Source organism: Pogonomyrmex barbatus, unplaced genomic scaffold (assembly GCF_055798465.1).
Source record: "Pogonomyrmex barbatus isolate J1 unplaced genomic scaffold, ASM5579846v1 scaffold11, whole genome shotgun sequence".
NCBI classification, from domain to species: Eukaryota; Metazoa; Arthropoda; class Insecta; order Hymenoptera; family Formicidae; genus Pogonomyrmex; species Pogonomyrmex barbatus.
The window spans coordinates 3,631,967-3,655,951 of NW_028297107.1; the positions used below are offsets into that span (position 1 = coordinate 3,631,967).

At 28.6% G+C, this 23,985-nt stretch overlaps 3 protein-coding genes and 1 long non-coding RNA gene across 4 annotated transcripts; 1 reads left to right on the forward strand and 3 right to left on the reverse strand.

Moving 5' to 3' along the window:
* Positions 1 to 1,311: 1,311 nt before the first annotated feature.
* LOC148937721 (uncharacterized) lies at positions 1,312 to 19,938 on the forward strand. Its single transcript, XR_016137979.1, has 7 exons — positions 1,312 to 1,687; positions 14,315 to 14,462; positions 14,566 to 14,767; positions 16,906 to 17,531; positions 18,799 to 18,908; positions 19,324 to 19,463; positions 19,693 to 19,938. It is a non-coding gene; the product is annotated as an uncharacterized LOC148937721 (long non-coding RNA).
* Positions 6,088 to 9,775, reverse strand: LOC105422319 (luciferin 4-monooxygenase-like). The gene is made up of 8 exons (XM_011631656.3): positions 9,650 to 9,775; positions 9,260 to 9,397; positions 8,951 to 9,158; positions 8,131 to 8,624; positions 7,839 to 8,016; positions 7,261 to 7,482; positions 6,925 to 7,154; positions 6,088 to 6,678 (listed from the first exon to the last, which is right to left on the reverse strand). The coding sequence occupies exons 1-8, from the start codon at positions 9,683 to 9,685 to the stop codon at positions 6,529 to 6,531; spliced, it is 1,656 nt and encodes a 551-aa protein (XP_011629958.2). The 5' UTR covers positions 9,686 to 9,775; the 3' UTR covers positions 6,088 to 6,528.
* Positions 13,895 to 17,455, reverse strand: LOC105422336 (luciferin 4-monooxygenase-like). The gene is made up of 8 exons (XM_011631676.3): positions 17,325 to 17,455; positions 16,922 to 17,068; positions 16,571 to 16,778; positions 15,797 to 16,290; positions 15,492 to 15,669; positions 14,906 to 15,127; positions 14,551 to 14,780; positions 13,895 to 14,440 (listed from the first exon to the last, which is right to left on the reverse strand). Exons 1-8 carry the CDS (start codon positions 17,358 to 17,360, stop codon positions 14,291 to 14,293), a joined length of 1,665 nt encoding a protein of 554 aa, XP_011629978.2. The 5' UTR covers positions 17,361 to 17,455; the 3' UTR covers positions 13,895 to 14,290.
* Positions 18,495 to 22,025, reverse strand: LOC148937722 (luciferin 4-monooxygenase-like). Its single transcript, XM_089070966.1, has 9 exons — positions 21,761 to 22,025; positions 21,532 to 21,657; positions 21,009 to 21,216; positions 20,363 to 20,853; positions 19,962 to 20,139; positions 19,597 to 19,818; positions 19,247 to 19,476; positions 18,725 to 18,901; positions 18,495 to 18,556 (listed from the first exon to the last, which is right to left on the reverse strand). The coding sequence occupies exons 1-8, from the start codon at positions 21,788 to 21,790 to the stop codon at positions 18,743 to 18,745; spliced, it is 1,644 nt and encodes a 547-aa protein (XP_088927092.1). The 5' UTR covers positions 21,791 to 22,025; the 3' UTR covers positions 18,495 to 18,556; positions 18,725 to 18,742.
* Positions 22,026 to 23,985: the final 1,960 nt, after the last annotated feature.

Sequence of the window (23,985 nt, forward strand, 5' to 3'; positions counted from 1 at the left end):
ATTGATTGCAATGTAATATAACAAACAAAAAAAAAACAATAAAAAATTTAAGAGTTATTAACAATTTTTATGATTAATATCATAATTTTACAATTGAAATCTTATATCTTAGAGCAATAAATTTTTCATCATTATTATTATCTTTTTTTATATCAAGAATTTGAGAATTCTTTGGAAAAGAAGATTTTTATCAATTATCGAATTAAAGATAAGGTACTCTCTTTATATAAGTTATATAAACGTAAGATTAAATCTACATATATATATGTCAGATAATCACGGGCGGAAATTTTGCTTCGTAATTTCACAGTGTCACCAAAATATACTTCCACGTTATTACGAGAGTCTCATCGAAGATTTAAGTCCGTAATATCACCAGGCCAAGAGTACTTTCGTAACTTTGGCTGACGTCGTGCTTGTTAATTTCACATGGGCGAGTTGCGACGAGCGAGATGGATTAATTAAAACAACAAAATATTCGGATTATATGCCCGCGATTAAGCGTTTGTTCCTCTTTTTTTTTTCCAATTTGCCGATGTAGATGCGATAGAAACGTCTCGCGTCTCTCCCAGTCTTTGGAGTTGTAATAGTCGGCGAAGTCATCTTGGTTCGTTGAGCCGGAATTACTTCGAACTGGTTCCTGGCGATAACGAGCTGAATTAGCTAAGGCTATATTATAATGGCATCGTAGACGGGGTCCGTATGAATATTTAACAGCCAACGCTTAGTTTGTTGGCGACCTATACGTATACTTTGAAACCAAGAACCTCGCAGTTGCGACGTTTGTTACGATATGTATAATCTGGTTTATATCTCAAGTAACCGTAAGCGACATTTGATAAATATCTTATCGACAATTAGATGGATAAAAAATTGACAAATTAAGACATTCGTACAATAATGTAGATGAAGCAGTTTTGATATAAGATTCAATTGTTTCGATAAGATATAAATAAAATTAATATCTATTAATTAATAAAATATTCTTTAATAAGAGCATTTTGGGAAAATTCTTTCAGTATTAATTATTAATAAAATTGCGTCACTGCGTTACTATTAATTGCAAATATAAAACTATGACTGAACAATTGTATAGATAACAATCTATACAAATCTATTTTTACTGAAACTTTTGACGTTATATAATCAAATTTTTTTATTTATTTATTTTGTATTTGTTTTTTGATTGTTTAATTACAATTGATTTTTATTAATTATTTTATCTAGCCGTGTAACTATCATGTATGTATATATGTGAATGTGTGTGAATGTGTGTGTGTGTGTGTGTGTGTGTGTGTGTGTGTGCATATATGTTGAAAATTGCATATATGTTGAAGTTGGAAAATTCATATGCATGTAATTTCAAATCAGGTGTAATTTCAAAGGGCAGTTAAATTTAAATAAATCAGCGCACTACTATTTGCACTGACTGACTTTCAGCTTTTTTTTGTATTTATTATAAAAATTGATTTGTATAATTTTATCACCGAGAAAAACGACGGTATGGTTCCAGATAAAACTTACATGGCAGTCACGAGCGTGGAAAGTACTAAAGCGTTTATAGGCTGAGACTATGGGAAGTGATATCACGGATTTTTTTATAGCACTGCCTTACGTACCTTTTCGGTCTTGTGTACTGTGGAATACGGATACCGCCGGGAAGTAGTTTACGGCTCCAGAGATTTTGGTAAGCGAATAATCCAATTTAATGCCGCGAGGGTTTCCGCCCAAGTTCGATGGAATTGCCGTTTTGGCGCGTGCGAATGGAAGACTAGCAACCAAGCTCAACTTTGATTTATTGCACATACACTTGTGGATTTTCTATAAGAGCCCTAACAATAATGTGGTGTTTTACGATTTCTATATTCCAATATTTATATATATATTTTTAGTTTTCCCAACTTTTTTATCTGCTTATCTGTAATGAAATTTGTAATGAAACGGGCTTTGTACAAGCATAAATTAATAGAAAATTGTAATTTATATGGGATATATCAAAGAAAATTTTTTCTTTTTATTATAGATTATAAATAGATTTTTCTGTATGGAATTTTTATTGAATATACTACTTGTATTTTTTAATACATTATAAATAGATTAATCATAAACAAGTTTTTCTGCATTGAATAAACTTTATTGAAACATATTGCTCGTGTAACATATATAAATATATATTCTAGGTAAAATCTATCTAAAATATAATCTATTTAGATTACCTAAATATTGTTGATTACAGATTTTGTATATTTAATATTATAATTCTTGAAGGACAGTTTATTGTTATGCTCATAATATTTTTAAAACGGACAAAAATATAAAATTACACTTTTAATTAACATGTCACTTCATATTTTTTCTGTTTTATTATGAAACCTAGAAGCTTTTTTTAATTTCATTTTCAAAGCAGCTATTGTTCGACATTGAAAGTAATCTAAAAGCTTTAACAGTTGAAAAACCGGAAATTAAACATTGAATGTCGAGATTTTTTATGAAGTATATCGAAAGTATTATGTATTTTTATGAAATCATGCGTGAAACAAAGCATTTATTCTCGAGCTTTATTTTCATTCATTGCATCATTCAACTCGATATACTATTCGAATTACCTGTGAATATATCTGTTAAAAAAGAAGGCATATTTGAAAATAATGTATAGATTTTATTTGTACATCGAATGTCTTATAAAATATATAATATAATAAATTTTTTTATATACTTTTTATAACAGTCAAAGAATAAAATTTGTTAAAATTTTTAAAATTTTTAACTATCAATTATAAAAAATGTAAGGAAGAACTAAAGTAAAATATATTTAATATAAAATATATAATATAAAAATGTTCTGTTGATTTAACTTATAAAATATAAAATATTTCGTGCAACTTATAAACAATTATTAACAATTCAAACCCAATGTGAGTTCAAAATGCGGTTGTATGCGTGCAACAAATTTAATATTTGTTTGAAAAACTCTGAAAAAATTATTTCAACGGATTTTAAAAAAAAGATTTGTATTTGCTTTCAATTATTAATTATACTTATCTATTAACGAAACAAAAAAGTATTGATTTATTTATTCTGTCGCATTTGCAGTATGCTTGCTTCGAAATATGCTACATGTATGTTTGAGCAAAAGAAAAATAGAAAAGAGAAACAGAAATTGAAGCTCGTGGTTGATTCGTTTGCGTATCAATAAAAGAGCGAAAATGTGCTTTGGGATGTGCGGCAAAGATACGCTGGGTACATGCTAACATGTGCAGATTTACTGGAAAACATTTTACGCATGCAATTGTTGGCTCTCTTCTAATCCCTTTCTTCCTCCCTTTTTCTGTCCCTTTTTTTATTTCTCTCCGCCTCTTTCGTTCTGTTTAGTAATTGCACATGCATATAAAAATTTACATTAAAACGCTTGAAAAGCCTTGGGATAAACTGCAAATCGTTGAATTTTGAATAAATATTTTCTTATGGTATACCAAAATGATATACGTGGCTTTTCTATGATTTAATTTTTGTTCGACGTGATGCTAAATTTACTTTTGATTAAACTTGCAATTAAATAGCAATAAATTTCTCGAGTAGACAGTATTAAAAATATACCCGCAAAATTAAATTAAGACACTGAACGCATTGTTATCTTCCATTTCCTATTTCTTGAAATATTGATTTCTTGCCCCGGCCATTCTCCACGGGCTTGCAGCTGTACAGGATCTTAATGGCTCGATTTTATGGAAATCGCTGTAAGCTTCTGCCAGCTGTTTCCATTACGTCTCCGTTATGTTCTGTAAAACCTTCGCGCCTTCAACTCACAGTTCTTACAACGCGCTCACTCGCGCTGCAAGAATGTCATAAAAGAATTTAATCGAAAAAGATAATTCAACAGAGAGCAAGGGCCCACCTTGATATCTATAATACGTGTGTATGTGTGTGTCAGATAAAAACTATATTAAACAAACGATAATTCAGTTTGTCTGGAAATGAGCTCTCCTCTCTTTTTCTTTCGTCACAGATACGAAAGATATTGCCTCTCTCTGCGTATTTGTAAAAGGAACACCTGCGAATTAAAAATCAATCGCGGCTGCTCCCATTCGAATTACATCCGGTCCATATATGAAACTCGCTGCGAGCGAGTCTTTTCATAAAAGATCGAATGCGTCATGTAAGTTTAATATAAATCTTCGATACGCTAAAAGTTAAGTGAAAAGGGATATAATTGCGTACGCTATATCGAACGGGAGAAAGGCTAAAATTTGAGATACGGCGAATCTTCATCTCTTGGGTTCTCGAATAATAAATGTGTATGCCGCCGAGGGGCATTAGCGGGAAGTAACTCTTTCCTTCGGAAAAATGCAAAAACACGCGCGGCGCATTTAACCGGGAAAGTATTGTTGCTCCGCTTTTATATTCGCTCTTGTAAGATGCCCCGTTTAGACTCTTAAGATAAATGGAAAAAGGTACATGCTTTTAACGATAATGAATGATATGAGGAAAGCCATTTGGAGTGATATTATATATCGATTTTAACAGTTCGCTGATAATTTAATCTTAACGGCAATGCTTGCGACATGATTTGGGGTATTTCCCAGAGAGATACCACTATTGATACATAAAAATTTTCGAATTTTGTACTTTTATGCAAAGTAATACGAGACAAAAATATGATCTTGCGAAAATATATCGCTACATCAATCCCATTTAACAATATGGATAATCCGGTCGCATTATATATTGTGAAGAAAAATAAAAGGAATAAGTAAACGAAATAAGAAAAGATAAAAAAAATAAGATAGTGAGAGAAGAGAATAGATAAAAAGAAATTGTGTTAAATGAAATATCACAGGTTAGATATTTTCAATCTTGATTATTATGGATTATGAAATACGTATCATGATCTTAAATATTGATCTTGCAAATGACTGGTAAATGAAATATAAATGAAATATAAAAGATATATATATATATATATATATATAAGATAAAAAAATAGTAGATAAATAAAAGTTTTTTAATATTCAATTTAAAAAAGTTTTTCAGTATTCAATTTTTTAGAATTATTTTCCTGATTAATTTAGTTATTTAAACAAATTACATCAGAATAATGTATAATTTAATAAACAATTATATCAGAAAATAAATTATTATTTAAACAAACGCAACTAAAAACTTACATATTTTATTATACAATGGCATTAAAATCTGTATCAATAGAAATAGATAATAATAAGTATCAAGATAAGTATCAAGATAATAATAAGTATCTGTATCAATAGAAATAGATAATAATCTTGTTGTTTTGCGATGTGATCTTATTGTTTCATTCAATGTGATCATGAAACAACTTGTTAGACTTTGTTTCACAGATTTATGTTTTTCTCTTGAAATTATTTTCTTTAAAAATATATTATGATGTCGCGACATAAAAAAAAATTTAAATCAATGATTTAGTTTTAAATGAAACTATAAATAAAACTACTTCTAATAATAATATCTAATAATTAATTCTAGGTGCATAATCGTAAAAAAGATGAAACAAATTCTATTTATATGGATATTGAATTTTAATTTAAGGTAATAACATTTCAAATAAATGTGTATCACTAAACATACGCTTATCTAGTTTCAAAATTATTGCGACTAGATAATACAATGTGACAACAATTTTAGTACGATAACAATTGAATGAAATTGTAAATTTTAGTTATATAAAGTGATTTATAATGATTCTAAAAATAAAATTTCAAATTCATAATTATTTGCGGATTTATATATTAAAAAAATGTATATGAAGATGAAAAATTATTATTCTTTGTTTAAGTATAAAATCTCAAAGGATTAAAACAATTTTTTGGTTTCTTTTTCGGTAGAAACGCAAAATAAGTCTTAGAGTTGAAAAAAGAAAACTACATAGAGTATTACTTTTAATAGACAAGAAAAAAAGGGTCAGGATTAACAAATTTTGGCTAGCTTTATGGGTTATGTTCAATGAAACTTCACAAAAAATTACAAGAAAGCGACCAACAAAAATAAAATATTATATCACATAAGGATTTTCAGGGTTGTAAATTTTTTTTATATAAAACTTATATAATGTAATGTGCATAATGTAATCACTGAATTTTATTCATTTCATAAATATTTTGATGTAATTCACAATTATTCTCACTGTACATTGGAATTATTTAAATTGTCGGATTGTTATATCAAGCTTTATGGATTGAACATAACAAAAATTTAATAATTAAATTCGCTATTTAACTAAATTAATTTTTACAACAATCCAGATATAAAGAATTAATACACTTATCAATATTTAAAACAATTAAAATTTATTGCTAATTTTTGATTGAATTAATTTTTATTATTAATAATTTTTATTGAAAACTTTATTTATATTAATTTGTATTTTTAATAATTCTGAATATTTATTTCATGCGTATTAAAATTATTATGTTAAGAATTTTTCGATAAAAAAATAATATATGTATATTTACGTTTACGATTTTCTATAATTCCTTTATAGTTTAGCATAATTTAACTTGCAAATCTATTTCGTAACTCTTTCTTCGAGACTTTGCCTGTAACTGTATGCGGGAGTTCGTCAATAAACTTAACACCACCTCGAAGTCGACAATAATCCGGCAAATTCTTTTCCACTAAGGTGATAATTTCTTGTTCCGTTACCTATAAACAGTATACTTTCTTTATCAATGCTGTGTGTGTGTGTGTGTGTGTGTGTGTGTGTGTGTGTGTGTGTGTGTGTGTGTGTGTGTGTGTGTGTGTGTGTGTGTGTGTGTGTGTGTGTGTGTGTGTGTGTGTGTATTTGAACTCTCTATTGGAGCGAACTCTACTATTTAGCGTAAATTTTAAAAAACATTATTTTTTCTCTTTCTGATTTGATATAATTGAGAATGCAAGCGAGATATTTACCGTTTTTCCCGGTATTACAGAGACGATAGCCATTGGATGCTGTTCATCGATTTCGTGAGGCTTTCCTATCACCGCCACTTCGAATACCGCAGGATGAGTCAGTATAACAGTTTCGATTTCCGCGGGTGAAACATTAATTGCTCTGAAAAGAATAAAATCCGATATTCTACCAACGATGAAGAGTTCTCCATCATCGTCGTAATATCCTAAATCGCCAGTGCGTAACCAACCTGAAACGTTTTATGTTTTGCTTATTTTTGTATTTTATCATAAGACAGTGGTCTGAAAATTTCTATAAAATATAAAATTTCTATGTGGGAACATAGAAATACATACCATCAGAATCAAAAGCTTTTTTGGTTGCTTCAGGATTTTTATGATATCCAGTCATTACAAACGGCACCTTTACACGTACTTCTCCCACTTTATTAGCCCCCAGAATTTCTTCAGTTTCTGTATTTGTTATTTTTATTTGAACATTAGGTATCAAGAAACCAACCGATCCCGCCTTACTGTCTTTAGTTTGCGCAGTGAGTTCACCTGCTGCATCGGTAGAGCCTGAGACAAAGCATTAACATTTACATTGTAGTAGTTAGAAAATAACGCAACAGTGATATTTTACATCTTCTTAGAAAGAAGAAAGAAGAAATTAACGAATATTTATTTAAATTTTTATTAAAATTTTAATTTTTTTTTCTTAAATTATTAAAATGAATAGTATTTTTTAAGAATTTAACATTTTGTTATTGTTCTTTATGACAGTTTTAAATTTGTATAATGAAGATAATTAAGGAATATAAGCGAAATCGGTGATAAACAATTTTTAACTCAATAAAAAAATCAATTAAATATAATAATTAGTCAGAAACAAACTAATTTTAGAAGAAAAATTTTAAATGAATTTAGTAACTTACCGTAGCCATTATTTATCAAAACATGTGGTAATTTTTTTGCCAATGCTTCTTGATGTTGCTTTGGCAAAATAGAACCACTAGTAATAATAAATTTCAATGTCGATAATCGATATTTATCCAACGTATCCGTTTTAACAAAATAAATTATCATAAATGGATCTGTAGCAAACCATGTTATCTGAAAGTTACGTTAAAATATTATGCTATTAAAAGATCATTCTAGAACTGCTCTTTTATGTCTTAAGTAAGCGTTAAATTTGATTCGAATTTTAAAAGTCACTTTTATACTCACTCGATATTTTTCGATATATTCGCAAATCGTAGTTGCTGCTACATCATCTGCCACGACGTCTGGAGCAACAATTCTGGTTGCACCTGCCAAGATAGCTTTGAACGCTAGCATGACGCCGTACTGCCAACGTATTGTCGGCGTGAACATGCACACGTGACCTTTCAGTCCGGTGATTAAGACATGATTTAGACGATTGTGCATAGAAGAGTGCGAGATCTCAGTAGCCTTTGGCATACCCGTAGTACCCGAAGAAAGAACAATGAGACCAACCTCGTCCGGATTGCTGATCGGAGTGCATTTGAATTCGGCAATCTCACGACTATCATGGCCCTTCAAAATATCATCTACTGATTCGTATCCATCTAATTTGCCAAGGACCACTATTTTCACATTCATATTTAATTCCTTTGCTGCTTCTGTTAAACTCGCGGCCGATTGCGGTACCGTGAAGATAATGGTTGGCGATGTCAATGAAAGGAAGTATCGTGCCGTCACTGAAATAGAAATAAATAATTAAGGATCATTAAATAATATTAAAATGATTATATTATATTAATCTATCTTTAATAATACTTTAATCTTAATTTTTAATAATACTTCATATCAATTAAACTTTTTATAAAGTATCAATTTTTACTGCAGTTATTTCCTGAACCTAAGCGATTTTTATAAACTTATATTTAATTTTTAATTATACCTATAGTGTATAAAATATACACCAAATGTATACATTTTTAACATATAATATGGTATTTTATTAAGAAGAATATAATAAGAAGTTGTAATAAGAAGAATAATAATAGCAAGCACAATTACATACTTAAAGTGAGCTCATGATCCCATGTATTACATTTAGCATTTAAATATATAATCCCCAACAACACTATCATTGCATCTAGATTATTATCAGTACAAAGACCAATTATATCACCCGGCTTTACCCCTTGTTTCTTTAGCCAAAGTGAACATTTAATACTGCGCTCACTCATTTCGGCATAAGTATTTTGTTTGTCAGTAAGGACGTCTATCTGTATAATAATAGAACACATATTGATTATTTTTAACAAGAAATTATTAAATTTAATTAAACGATACTAAATTAAGTAGAAGACATTGTTTATTGACCTACCTGACCGATACAATTAGGGTTGCTTTTCAAAGCTTTTAGTATAGTTTCAGCGATATTGACAGATTCTCTATGTATTGGAATTTCTGGTCCCATTAAAATGTTATCTTTGATTCTGCCTTTAAATTTTGAATTTTGCACCTTTAAAATACATTTTGTTAGAAAATTGTTATAATCAAAATGTATTGTCATAATTGATAAAAATATAAGATAGAAAATACACGTAAAAGGTAAATATTAAAATTAAAAGATGTTTACAAATTTACAAGTTCAAAAGATAATAGATCTCCAACTAATAAATATTATAATAATAAAATAAAGCAAAGCAAGATATATGTATATTATGATAAGAGAAAACATTTTTAAATACAAGATTATAAGAGAATTTCATACCTCATTTTCATTAATTGTCGCGTTTTGGTCACACATTTTTATAAATTTTTATAAATTTTTATTGTGTCCTTTATTGTTGTGTATAACCACAACAGCTAGAAGTGAACGTTTAAGATGCACGTTCGAGACTGTAAGATTTAAATCGGAATCATCGTTTTATACTCCCCACTTCAAATGTATGGAATGTAAACAATTTTAGATTATACTCATAAGCTTCGGAATATTTTGAATAGAAAAGCAAGATTGTAATTTATCATTTCAGTTTATCATCACGAAGTGAGAGATAGCATAGAGCCGGAAAAGAAAAAAATGTTATATACAGTATTATCGAGTATCTTTGTGCAAAGAAAGATTACGGTGAAATTCGTGGAGAGGGGATATCTTTCTCGGTGGAAATAAGTTTCTAGGGGGAGTAAAGTGTATTTGAATGCTTTATAGTACTTGAAATATGGGAATGAAGAGGAATTATATTATCAATATTTTTTTGTTTCTACAGTTCTCGTATTAATTGTTTTTAGAAATATTTCTCTAAGATATTTCTTAACTTTATATTTTTACTCTATTCATCTTATCAACGAGAGTTAATTTGCAAATTATGAGATACCTTTACATTGCATAAAGTTATTCAAAAAACCGAAGATAAATCAATCAGGGAAAGTCAACGATCCAATGATCTTAGTTTTGATATATATATATATATATATATATATATATATATATATATATATGTATAAATGTATTACATATTTAAAAACGAAAGAGAGCTTCTTCCCCACTTAATATTTATGACTGTTTAGTGTAAAAAAATAATAAATTTTAGATTTATAGATATGTTTTATTCAACGTAATATTATTAATAATAAGGTAATTGCCTCGTAAGCGGAGGGCGGTGTAGGGTGGATCGCATTTCGCATGAGAAATCAAAACCTATGCGAAACAGTACAATATATATATATATATATATATATATATATATATATATATATATATTATTGCGAAAGTAACCCCGATCTCGCAGCATCGCCAAACTAGTCAGAATCCCAAGAATGCTGACTAACCCGAGAATTATGAAATTAAAATATAGAATAAAAAATGATAAAGAATAATGCGCGAACGCGCCGATTGCAACCGATGTGCAAGGATGCTGATTCCGATAACACGTGTCAAAACGTTGACGCACCAAACGGAGGACGCGCCGAGATCGCGTAACAGAGGACCGATAAAAGAGCGACGAGAATATCAGGTGCGAGCTTAGAATCAGAGGCACGGACGTACGAGTATCGACGCGTAGGATCGTAAGGAAGTGTGATACGATAGTGGTGGGTGACTCGAAATTAGCGAACACCCAAGTCGGTTAAATAAAGTGTTTTATTTAATAATCAACGTGCAGTTGTGGCCTCCTTCCCTTCTTCCGACACGCACTCCCGAGTTGCGCCCGGAGCGGCACAGCAAATTGGTGGCAGCGTGGGATTGCTGAGTATCGAAAATTGGAAGAAGACGCTGCCACCAATTATTTAAATAGGAGTAACTTTAAAAATACATTTTAGAAAATGGACCTCAAGAGGATGGCATCAGAAAAAGGAAACATATATATATATATATATATATATATATATATATTGATTTTAACATACGAGTCATTCAAAGAACGAAATTAAAAGTATTTCGGTTCAATTTACAAATAACTTTCGCTCTTTCTAAAGATAGCCTTGGTAAAAGATGATAAGTTTTAAAGCAATATTTATATTATATAGTGACATAAAAATAACAAAAAAATATTTAACTGTAAGATTAAAATAAAAATTAAGTTAATTACACACTTTATTATTTAGTTTTAGTATTTTGTTTACATATTTTTATAAATTATACAATAATTTTCTTGTTTGTATTTCTTCCGCGTCATTTGAATTTTTCTTCCACATTTTTCTGTGTAGATCGATGAGTACTCCCAATTTATACTGCATTTATTTTTTTTTTGGAACATATAGAAAGGTAGTGATTTTAAATTACCACTAATTTGTATTATAATTAATAATGTATAAATAGAAGCAAATTTTTATAAAGGAAAATTATCGAAGTATTCGTAAAAAAATAACATTGTTTATTGAGAAAATAATCTTCTAAAGAGAATTACAATGCAATACTTAAATATTCAAATACTACAGATAGAGTTGCGATATTGATATTTTATTTTGCTATTTTATTTTGTTATTTTCTTTATTATTATTTTTCGTAAATACGTTTTTAAATATTTTTGAGAATTTTTAATAAAAGTTTTGTAGGACATAATTGCGAAAGAGTAAATATACTTTATACCACAAGATCTTATAAGCTGAATGATATCAAAATATATGTAAAAAAATAGCGTGTTCGAATAGAAACAGGTAATTATTGTTACAGATAATTATTGTTTAAACAGAACTTTTAGTCACTATTTTTCTTTTAATTTTTTTTAAATTTATTTAATAAATTATTATGAAATTTATGGAATTCTATGATAAATTATTATGGAATTTATTATGGAATTTATATTTAATAAATTCCAAAAAGAAATTAAAAAGAATGAACGTTAAAAATCCTGCTTGATCGAATAATGCCTGAATTATCTGAATACATATTTCCTATAAGAAATATATATTGTTGTTAATATGAATTATTTGTAGAAAAAGATTGTATTAAGGAGATATTCTGTTGAAATATGGATAAAAACAAAAAATAGCAAATTTTATAAAAGTGTTGAAGTAGTTGGTATAAATTTTGAAGAAATTGATTATTAGCAAAAATAATTATTAAAATTGTTTTGTAGAAAAATCATATTCGTGTGTTTTATATTTTAATTTACAATAAGTTTTAGGAGGGAGATGGGAGCAATATAAAAGCAAGCTAATTTTCCGACGATTCCTGTTGCTTATGACATTGCAAATAAAGGATCATGGTGAAGCATGAGACTTGCCGAGTTTGATCGCTATATTCCACAACCATGAAACGCATTCCTTTCTGGATTCTTGCTCTTTCGTGCAATCAGTGTCCGAGCGAAAATCCAAAGAATTTAGGGCACAAGTTTTTAAATCTGAGTAGAAATAGAACAAATCTGCAGCTTTGTATGAAGATGCCTGCGTGTCAGTGAGATTATTCTTTTAAATTTTGTGAAAATGGATCTTTAGTAAATCTATTTTGTAATTTTTAACGAAAAAATTGTTAAAAATTATTATTTTTTAAACGTTACAAAATAGTCCCTTGAGATCATGTTCCTCTGGAATTGGAAACGTCATGCATTGTGTTACGGTATATCTTGTTATAATATGTGAGCGGTGGTTTAATAATGAAATGATAAAATTATTCTTACTTTAATCCTTTTTAGTATTTTGATGGTTGACCAATCATTTTTATTAATATTGTTTATTATTTTACCAGATTTGATAATTTTATACATTAAATTTTGTAAATATGCTGACATAATTTACTTTGTTTTATATATTTCATGTTTGATTAATTTCTAATTTTTATTATCTATATGTATAGTTATTAATTAAAACAAGTATTAGATGCATTTTTCTTGATAAAGAATGAAGGAGATAACAGCGCTATTTACTTTCTATTTTTACTTTATATTTTAAAAAATTTATTAGTCAATCCAATATATTATCTTTTGATTAGAAGTTTTAATTTTGAGAAAGTTTTGGAAATTTGTGTTTTGTAGTTAAATTATAATTGCATTTATCAGTTTGATATGGCTAGTTTCTGATAAATTGCTAATTAGTTTTGTTATCAAGATTTTCTGGCTATTCAGTAAATCTCAAATAACAAACACTAGCTTGTTTTTAACTATGTTTTTCATATATTTTTTTACTTGAAATAATGAATATTAGAATGCAGCCTCAATTATTAGATAGACACTAGATAGATTTTTATGAAATAACAATATGGATTTCCTGACCAGTTCCTGAAGCTAGTTCAAATTTGCTAATGGCTGGATAGTAGCTAGATTATATATTTTAGATAAAGTAACACTCTCTGCTACTATATTTTTAATGCAGTCACTGGACAGCAATTACACTTCAAAATTTGATTATGAATATGCAACCAATAATCCGATAACGAGTTAGAAAATTTATTTAATGATTACTACCGAACTACTAAGTTCTGAATCAGATTAATTAGATTCATTTCTACTCGAGTACATCTCAAAAGCTGAATTTATGAATATGCAGCCAGTAACTACTCAGTGACACATTAGAAAATTTGTCTAATCAATACTACTCCGCTACTAAGTTTTGAATTAAATCAACAAGATTTATTTCTACTCTGATAAATGACATATGTTTACATTTATATCCATTTTAATTTTTAACAATTTTTAACAAAGCGGGAAACATTTTTAATTGTGTACACATTTTTATATGTTTTATTATTTTTATTTATTTTTATAATATATCTTTGTGATTTTTATTTCATCATTTGTATCTTTAATTCCTGCAATTTTATTTATTTGAAAAGATTTAGTGTTTTCATGTACGTAACAAAAATTTCTACGGTTTTGTTTATTTTGATATATTTTGCATCGCATTATAGTTATAATAATCTGAATATGTTTTTTTAGAAAATTACATTTTTGATAATCTGCTACAATATATAATATTTTTAATTTGCAAACATTTCTTTCAGTTGTTTCTTCGCAATTTTGCCGGTTGGTGTGCGCGGAAGTTGGTCAAGGAATTTAATTCCACCGCGAAGTGCACAGTACCCTGGTAAATTTTCCGCTATCAAATCATGGAGTTCTTTCTCTGTTACCTGTAATTAAAGCATTTTTGTGGTGAGTACAACGTAACATATGAATTTCGAATAATACAATTGTCACTCTTTTCGAACTCAATGCAACTGGAAATGCTTGTGACATTTACCGTTTTATTCGGCAGTCGAGAAATGACAGCCATTGGACGTTGTCCTTCAGTTTCGTGAGGTATTCCTATTACCGCCACTTGGAATACCGCGGGATGAGACCCTAAAACGTATTCGATTTCTGCGGTCGAAATATTGATGCCATAGAAAAGGATGAATTCGGATATCCTATCGGTGATGAAAACGTTCCCATCATCATCATAATACCCTACGTCGCCGGTGAGTAACCAACCTGAAATGTTTTACATTTTTGTATTTTATTATCTTTTCATCGTTACATTTTAATAATTAATTTATTAGAGACAAAGTTATTATACTTTCCCGATTAATCGTTTGATATTTTGATCAATTGCATACCTTCAGAATCGAAAGCTCGTTTAGTCTCTTCAGGCTTTTTATGATAACCATTCATTACGCAAGGCAGTTTTATACTAAATTCTCCCCTTTGATTAGGTCCCAAAGCTTTGCCTGTTTCCAAATCTGTCACTTTTATTCGGACATTGGGTGCCACGAGTCCAATAGATCCTGGCTTGCAGCCTCTGATTACAACCGTTACGTCACCTCCCGAGTCCGTAGAGCCTAAAAAGATCATGATAATTATTACAATATGATATGACACAATACTGACAAGAAAAGTTGCATAAAGATATTATGAATATTATCTTAAATAATTTTAAACATATTCAAACAAAATTTTTTTATCATGAAATTTTAATCTGTGTTTCATATTCAAGAATTAATTTAAATTATTCAAATTATTAGAGCATTATCACTTATTAAAACTTTATATTCGATATATTACTTACTTTTAAACAATATTTTTATTTACCGCTTTGATAAAAAATATTAAAAAATATTGATATTAACATTTTTATGAGTTAATGTTAACGATAATAGATCTAAGAAATAATATAACATAAGATCTTAAAAATTAAATTGTTACCATAGGCATCTGTAATAAAAACGTGAGGTAATTTCTTAGCCAGAGATAATTTATGTTCCTTTTTAAAATGAGACCCGGCATTCATTACTTCCTTCAAGGTTGGCAATTTATATTTCTCCAATACGTCGGATTTATAAAATCGCGTTAGCATGCCGGGTTCAGTACAAAACCATGTTACCTACTCAAAGCAATATTAATTATTATAATATTACTTATTAATATTATATTTTTCCATTTAATCGTCATTTAAAAATCCAAATCCTTTATAACAGACTTTGGAATGCTTAATACGAATTAGAGCTTACTCCGTATTTTTCGATGAAACTACACATTGCTGCATCATCGTTGTTATACATGACGCTGCAAGGTGAAAGAACTTTTGTTGCATACGCCAAAATAGCGTGAAATGCTAACTGGACACCATAATGCCAGCGTAATGTGGGCGACCACAGACAAATATGACCTTCCAATTCCGTGACTTTCTCGGGCAGTAAGCAATTATACAGGGATGAATGTGATATTTCGGTGCCCTTCGGCATGCCCGTAGTGCCTGACGAGAGTGAGATGAGAGCAACATCGTCCGGACTGCTGATCTTGGCACATTTAAATTCGGCGATCTCGCGAGTATCGTGACCTTTCGTGATATCGTCCACAGACTCATATCCATCCAGTTTGTGGAATACCACTATTTTCAAATTCATATTTAACTTCTTCGCTGCTTTTTGTAAACTCGGGACCGACGTTGGCATGGCGAACACTATTTTTGGTGATGTCAATGAGAGAAAGTATTCCGCAGTTACTGAACAAATACAAATAAATAATTAAATTTTATATATATATATATATATATATATATATTATTTATATAATATTTTGCTTAGATGTTAATCATGCAGTCTTAAGTAGATTAGTAACAAATCTAATGTTATTGATGTTAAAAAAGTCTTTTATAAATATTGCGTTTAACGTAAAATAAGTTCATTAATATTTACGTATTTTTACAATATAATTTTATGACACAATTACACTATGATTTGACTACACAAGAAAAGTGATAATAATAATTGAAATATACGTACTTGGGGACAGTTCGTAATCCCACGGATTAGATATTGCACCTATATACATGGTTCCTAACAGTGCTATGATCCCATCCATGTCGTTATCGCAGCAAAGACCGATTATATCACCGGATTTAATACCCTGCTTCTTTAGCCAAAGGGCACATTTAATACTGCGCTCACTCATGTCGGCGTAAGTGTGCTGCTTTCCCGTAACTGCATCTATCTGTGTAGAGTATAAGGCTAAATGCTTAAATTTTTCTCATGAGGTTTTATATGCATTCAGATGAAAATTAGCATCGATATAATTTTTTTATATTAGTAATACAGATTTAAAAAAAAAATCTTGATAGATCTTTGTCGAAATACCTGACCAATGCAGTCTGGCTTGCTCTTCAATGTCGTAAGTAATACTTCGGATATGTTAATAGGATCTCTATTAATCGGTATCTCTTTTCCTATTAGAATATTGTCTTCAATTCTGAATTCACGAATAACATCGTGATAATGAGGTACCTGCGTTTTTAATACAAAATTATATTACAAATTTAAATCAAATTTTAAATTTATATTGTTCTCATAAATAATTGTTAGAATTTTTACAAAGATTATCGAATTGTTAAAATTATCTTGTCGTAGTTTGTGCAAAGAGATTTATGAATATTTTAATAATTTTAATAAGACTATTAGTTGATTTTAATAATACAACATTAATGGATATAGAGATAAAATATATTTTTTATGAAGCTAGTATTTTAAATATTTCTTTTACCTTCCTGTTATTAGCTGCTGTCATTTGTTCAGACATCTTTATAAATCTTCTAATAACTTTTATTTTTCGTTTATCTAGTAGTAATTGGATCACATTAATAGACTGCACATGAATCAAAGCGGAATTAACAGCTCAAGCCTTTTATTGGCAGAAGTAAAAGCTACTCTATTATCACTCCCACCCGAAATATCACTCGAAAAGTACATTGTATATACATCATTGAATCATCTCTATTAATGATTATGAAAGCGAGAGGAAATAAATATTTGTACAATTAGTATCACAGAAATAACAAAAAATGAAAACCAGGAGACATAACAAGGAAAAGAGGATGTAGCATAATATCACAATATCATAATATTTATGTTATTACACAATATTTCACAATACGTCACAATATTCATATATTTATACGTTATTTATATGTTTTTAGTAAAAGAAAAAATGTAGTAAAAACAATAATGCTTGAGAACTTTAAATTTTTTGAAATGTGACAATTATCATATGGTCTATTTTGTATTATTATTCTTTTTACTTTATTTTTTATAAAGAAATTTTCAATTTGATTTTGTGATTAGCACCATACACGTTTTTAATCAAAGTAAATAAAGATTATAAAAAAATTTATATACGGTTTATCTGCAAAAAGCTTAACAACTTATATTAATAATCTATATTAATAACTTATTTAATAAATGTAACTTGTACATAATAATTTATATGTAATAAATGTAACTCATTCTTTAAATTTTGATATAATTTATTATAACTAATCATAATAGTATTTGGTATGCAAAATTTTTATTATAACTAATCATAATAGTATTTGGTATGCAAAATTAATATAATACAATATAATACAATAATACAATATATAATACAATATTTTTTAACGAATTTGGAAATTAAAAACGATACAAAGAAAAATTAATGCATTCTATAAATTTTATAGCATAGTACATAATTCAATTATAATCTATGTACATATTTATTATACATACAATTATATATTTTTTATTTTGTCATTGGTATAAATTCATATCCACACATATCGATCTTTTTACTTAAGAAATCTTTATATTTCTGTAAGTACATCAAAGTATATTGAATCCTACTACGTTACAAATGATAAGTAGATAAATATGATATACATTGAATTTAGAACGATTTCATCAAATTTAATCATGATATGACTGAAGATAATCTTTGAGTACAAGAGTGGAAAAAATAATCTGTAACAAAATTTTATATGACATATTTCGATAATGAAACTCGTATTTATCTGTCTTATTGCTTTTATTTTGTAAGTATTCTTTATTATCGCATTTTTTAAATACGATTAATTACGTTATATAATTTATCGCGATACAATGCTATATCTTAATCATTTTGAAACATACGATATTTTTTTCAACGATTTAACTGGCGTAACTTTTTGCTAATAGTTTTAATTGTTTTCTATCAATCTTTCCAGTAGTGAGACGCGGAAGTTTGTCCATAAATTTGATTCCTCCTATAAGTTTGCAGTACCACGGTAAATTCTTGTCTACTAGATCATGCAACTCTTTCTCTGTTATCTAAAAAGTGAGTTAATATTCTTGATTTGAGTTTTTAGCCTTTTATATTTGTTCTAAATTAATTATAATATTGTGTAAAATAATATCTAAATATATAAATTTTTGCTTAAATAGATTTGACGAAAAATTAAAGATTTCAATTATAAATAGAAATATTATATACTATATATGATTATTAATATAAAAAAAATTTTTTGAAAAATGTCTTTTATAAAAAAATGTCTTTTTTAAAGAGTAGATAATTTTATTTTTTCAAAGGAAAATATACTTAAAAAAAAATATATATAAGAAAATATGGAGATATGTACTAATTAATTATTGATACAGTTATGATGCATAATGTACCTCTTTTCCGATTACTTTTTGAATAAATGCCATCGGATATTCGACATCCATTTCATGTGGTATTGGAACTACCACAGCATGAAGAACTGAAGGATGAATTTCAAGTACACCCTCTACTTCTGCGGGTGACAACTTAATACTTCTGTAGTTAATAAAATCCGAAATCCTACTAATGAAGTAAATCTCGCCTTCCTCATCATAATATCCTATATCTTTGGTATGTAGCCAGCCTATAAATATGTGAATAAAATTTATTTTACTTAAATTACTTTATATTTACGTAAATTTATTGTTTTCAAAATATTAAAATTTTTTTAAATTAAATTATTTTTGAGTTATGATCAAAATACCGTCTGAGTCGATGGCGGCTTTAGTTTCTTCTGGATTTTTGTAATAAGATTTTATTATAAATTCCGATTTTATACAAAGTTCACCCCTCTTGTTAGGTCCTAAAGCTTCACCAGTTTTTTCGTCTACCATCTTTATCCGTATTCCTTTGGTCACAAAGCCACAAGAACCTGGCTTGCTAGTTATGGTTTGACTCGCACACAATCCACCAGCATCTGTTAAACCTGAAGAAATATTTTGAGATGGTTGAAAATCTTTCAGAAAATAATTGAATGATTTCATTATAATATTATCGTATATTATCTTGCTGTGTTTTTAAATTATTAAATAATGCATTCAGCAGATTCAACAATTTTATTTATTTTACCGTAACAATTTAATATTTGTGTATGTGGTAGTATTTTCGCAACAGCTTCTTGCATGTTTTTTGTAAATGGCCCACCAGTAATGACAAGCTTCTTTAGACATGTCACAGGATGTTCTTGTAAAATATTATATTTGACTAAACGATGCGGAAAGGAAATATCGCATCCAAACCATGTTATCTAACGATAATACAATTAGAAAATTACAATTAATAGAAATAATGTTTTTTTAACTAGAAAAATTTTAAAAATATTTTTTTTCACTTAAAGTTATTTTTCTCAATACTAATGGCAAACAAATTGCATATATGGAATTAGAGACAAAATTGTCGCTTATTTAAAAAAAATTAATATTAGTCATTAATTCATTTTTGGAATTTTTATATTTATTTCCCAAACTCACTCCGTATTTCTCGATAGCATCGCATATTTTAGCTTCGTCCTTGGTTAGATGTTCGGGCAAAATGATCCATTTCGCATTCGACAGGACCAATTCAAACATCACAGTTAATCCATAGTGCCATCGTATCGTAGGCAACGTTAATGTTACCTCATTGATCATATGAACCTCTTCGATAGGGGTGATGCTATTATAGAGGGACACATAAGACAGCTCAGTTCCTTTCGGCATACCCGTTGTACCGGAAGAACCGCAGATCATCGCTGTGTCATAAGGATTATCAACATTGGTGCAACGGAACTCATCGATCTCCGAAGGGGTGACTTTATCCTGAAGAATGTCCGTTAGGGACACGAATCCTGGCAGGCTACCGATAACTATAACTTTAACTTCCAGATTTTCTTCCTTTGCGGCTTCCACCAGATTCTCGGCGGATTCCGCATTAACGAAAACCACTTTTGGAGATGTTAACGACAGGCAGTATTGTGCGGATACTGAAAAAAATTTGTATATTTTTGAAATTACTCAACAGTCATGTTACTAACAATTATTTAGAAACTAATTTATCGCTATGAACTTATATTTTTTGTTACAAATTGCGATATTTTACGTTATTGCATAAATATACTTATATAAAAAAATGACATACTCTTCGATACTTTGTCATCCCATGGGCATATTATTGCGGCGACATACAGACTTGCGTATACCGGTATATAAGTATTTATATGATTTTCAGTCCATATGCCAATCCTGTCGCCTTTTTGGATGCCATTCTTTCTTAACCAAAGGGCACATTTAATACTTTGTTCTTTCATTTCCGCATAGGTACTTTCTTTCCCCGAAGCAATCTCCACCTAAATATTTCACAGAAATTGGATCAGTTTTACATTTCATATAAATTTTACATCAATCATATCTATTTTACATTTGACGTCACATCTATAAATTATTCTTTTTTCTTAATTTTTTTTTTACAGATTAGCGATCAATACTGAAAACGATATTAACAAACGCCAATGCTAGAAATTTGAGAAAAATCTTATTATCTTTTAATTTATTATTCTGTGGTCATTTCTAAGTTCACTTAGTTCGGCCAAGCTAATTGAAACTTATAAAGCTACGAGAGCGATGGAGCCTAATCAATCAATAAGATTTTCATGTGACAGTACCTGTCCGACAAAATCCGGCTTATTCCTCAACCTATCGAGAATCAGTTCTCCGATGTTCGTGCATTCCGGATGAGTTGCCTCCGCGCCAATCAATACGTTATCCTCAATTTTGAACGACGGCACATACTGAAGGAAAGTAAGGATATGTCATGACAATAATTTAATAACAATAATAATTTTATCGACACAAATATCCACTCCAATTATTTTCTATCAATCACGTTCTTACCTGTTTGTTGATTTCTTCTTTGCTTGTCATTATGTGAGAAGCAAAAAAGTTCAGAGTTGTAATCACGTCGACAATCGCGTAGTATTGATGAGAGAATGCTTTAATATCAAGCTTTTATCGATATCCCACCACCTTTTAGCTACAATCAAACGTCTAATCGAATTCTCAGTCAGTCAAATTAATTAGGATGTTTGGTACTAGCAGAGCATAACTAAATAAAAATCGCGGCAACTATAATAGTTTGAATCTTTTCGATAATAATTTAAAAAAAAAAATCGCAAAAATACAATGTGTAATAATAAAAGAAATTATAAATAAATTCTAATGGAAGTAAATGGGCTTTAATGGAACGACATATAAAAAAGAATAAAGTTTTTAAATATGTTAGGTAAAATAAGAAAAACTAAAATTTTTAAAAATATGAATAAATTTGAAAGCATTATAGCTGACATCAAAACTTTGTATAATGATATATATATATATATATATATATATATATATATATATATATTTTTTTTAATGTTACGTATGTACAAGCATGAATACATTTGAAAAAGTCTCATTTATATGCTGTTTAACATTATGCTAAAATGATCTTATCTATTTTACTTAAATTTAATGTCAATTATCCTTTACAAATATTTAACTTCGAAACGCGTCTGTTCGGAAAAGATATGAACTACGCCGAATTATTCGAGAATTTTTGTTCGGCGGCATAATAAATTTATGAGGTCGCAAGAATTTCTATTCGGCGGTTTGCAAAATGCATTTGCACCGAGCGATAAAAATACGCTTATCGAAACGGAGTTGCATTTGGGCGTTGCTGTATGCATCGCACCGATTCGACGTTACGGTAATTTATCGCAACCGTGCGCAACGGTTGTGAAATTTTTCTGCTACATTCACGAACTGCTACTGTCCGTCCTGACAACGTTGACAAATGTCGTTCCGAATGCTTCACAGAACCGCACGATGTCTATTCTCGAATGACATTCCATCCGACACTGCTAAAATATAAATGTGAAATTTGTAGATATTTTTTTGTAACGCTAGATTATAACAAATGTTAATCTATCCAGACAATTAATGCATGTGCTCCAAAAAATATATATATTTTATTGCTTGAAACATCTATAAATAATACGAATTACCAATTTGTAACTAACTTAAAAAACTGAAAATTAATGAAATATAATTATTTTCTTTTCGAGCAAACAGTAAAGAAATACAATGCTAGCGTTGTAAAAACGTTGTAAAAATTTGTAATATGAGCATGAACATAATATTAAAATAATCATAAAATTTAATACGACTAATGACTAATCAATAATGAATGAGATAAAAATTTAGTTTTATTATTATATAATCTATTAATTATAATCTTTTTCATTTTTATTAATTAAGGAATATTTTGCAGATATAATATTATAATAAGTTATAATAATATTATGCAAAATATTATTTTATATTAGAAATACACTTTACTTATTAATTAGAAAATCCATTTAAACAAATTAGTCTTTTAATTAGTATGCATTTAACTGAAGAATTCATTGATACCATTACTTGTACAAGTGTTTATTGAAATTGTGATAATGTTTTAAATCATTTTAAAATACCGATTGTCAATATAGTTATCATCTTCTTTGCGTTGAGAAATTACGTCTTATCCACTTTCCATTGTTTATTTTCATTAATACTGCGTATTCATAAATTACTTCGCAATATATTCGCGTTGTTTGCTAAAGATCAATAATGATATCGAAATGTTACATGCAATTTCTCCGGGATCGTATTATCATGTTGTGTTGATATTATATTCTTGTTAATTGTATTAGCAATTATTGAAACAGTAATAAAATCTATTATACGTTTATTCTGTTACAGGTTACTCTTTACAGATAGTTTTATAAATTTAATAAATAAGAAATGAATATTTATTATTAAAATGTTTTTTCTTTTGTTAACTTTAGCAATTTGATTATATCGTGATACAAAGTAACTTATAATAATATATATTATATCAAACGATCATACAATTATATACAAAGTGTATCAAAATTGTGGAAACGGTCGAATATCTTGAAAACAAAACATTTTTGATAAAAATGTTTCAGATTCAAATTCTTTATCATTTTGCGATCTTTCGCAAATAAAGATCGTTAGAATGAGTGCGTATCCGCCCGGCTCATCAGTCCAATACATACATACAAGCGCGACGAAGT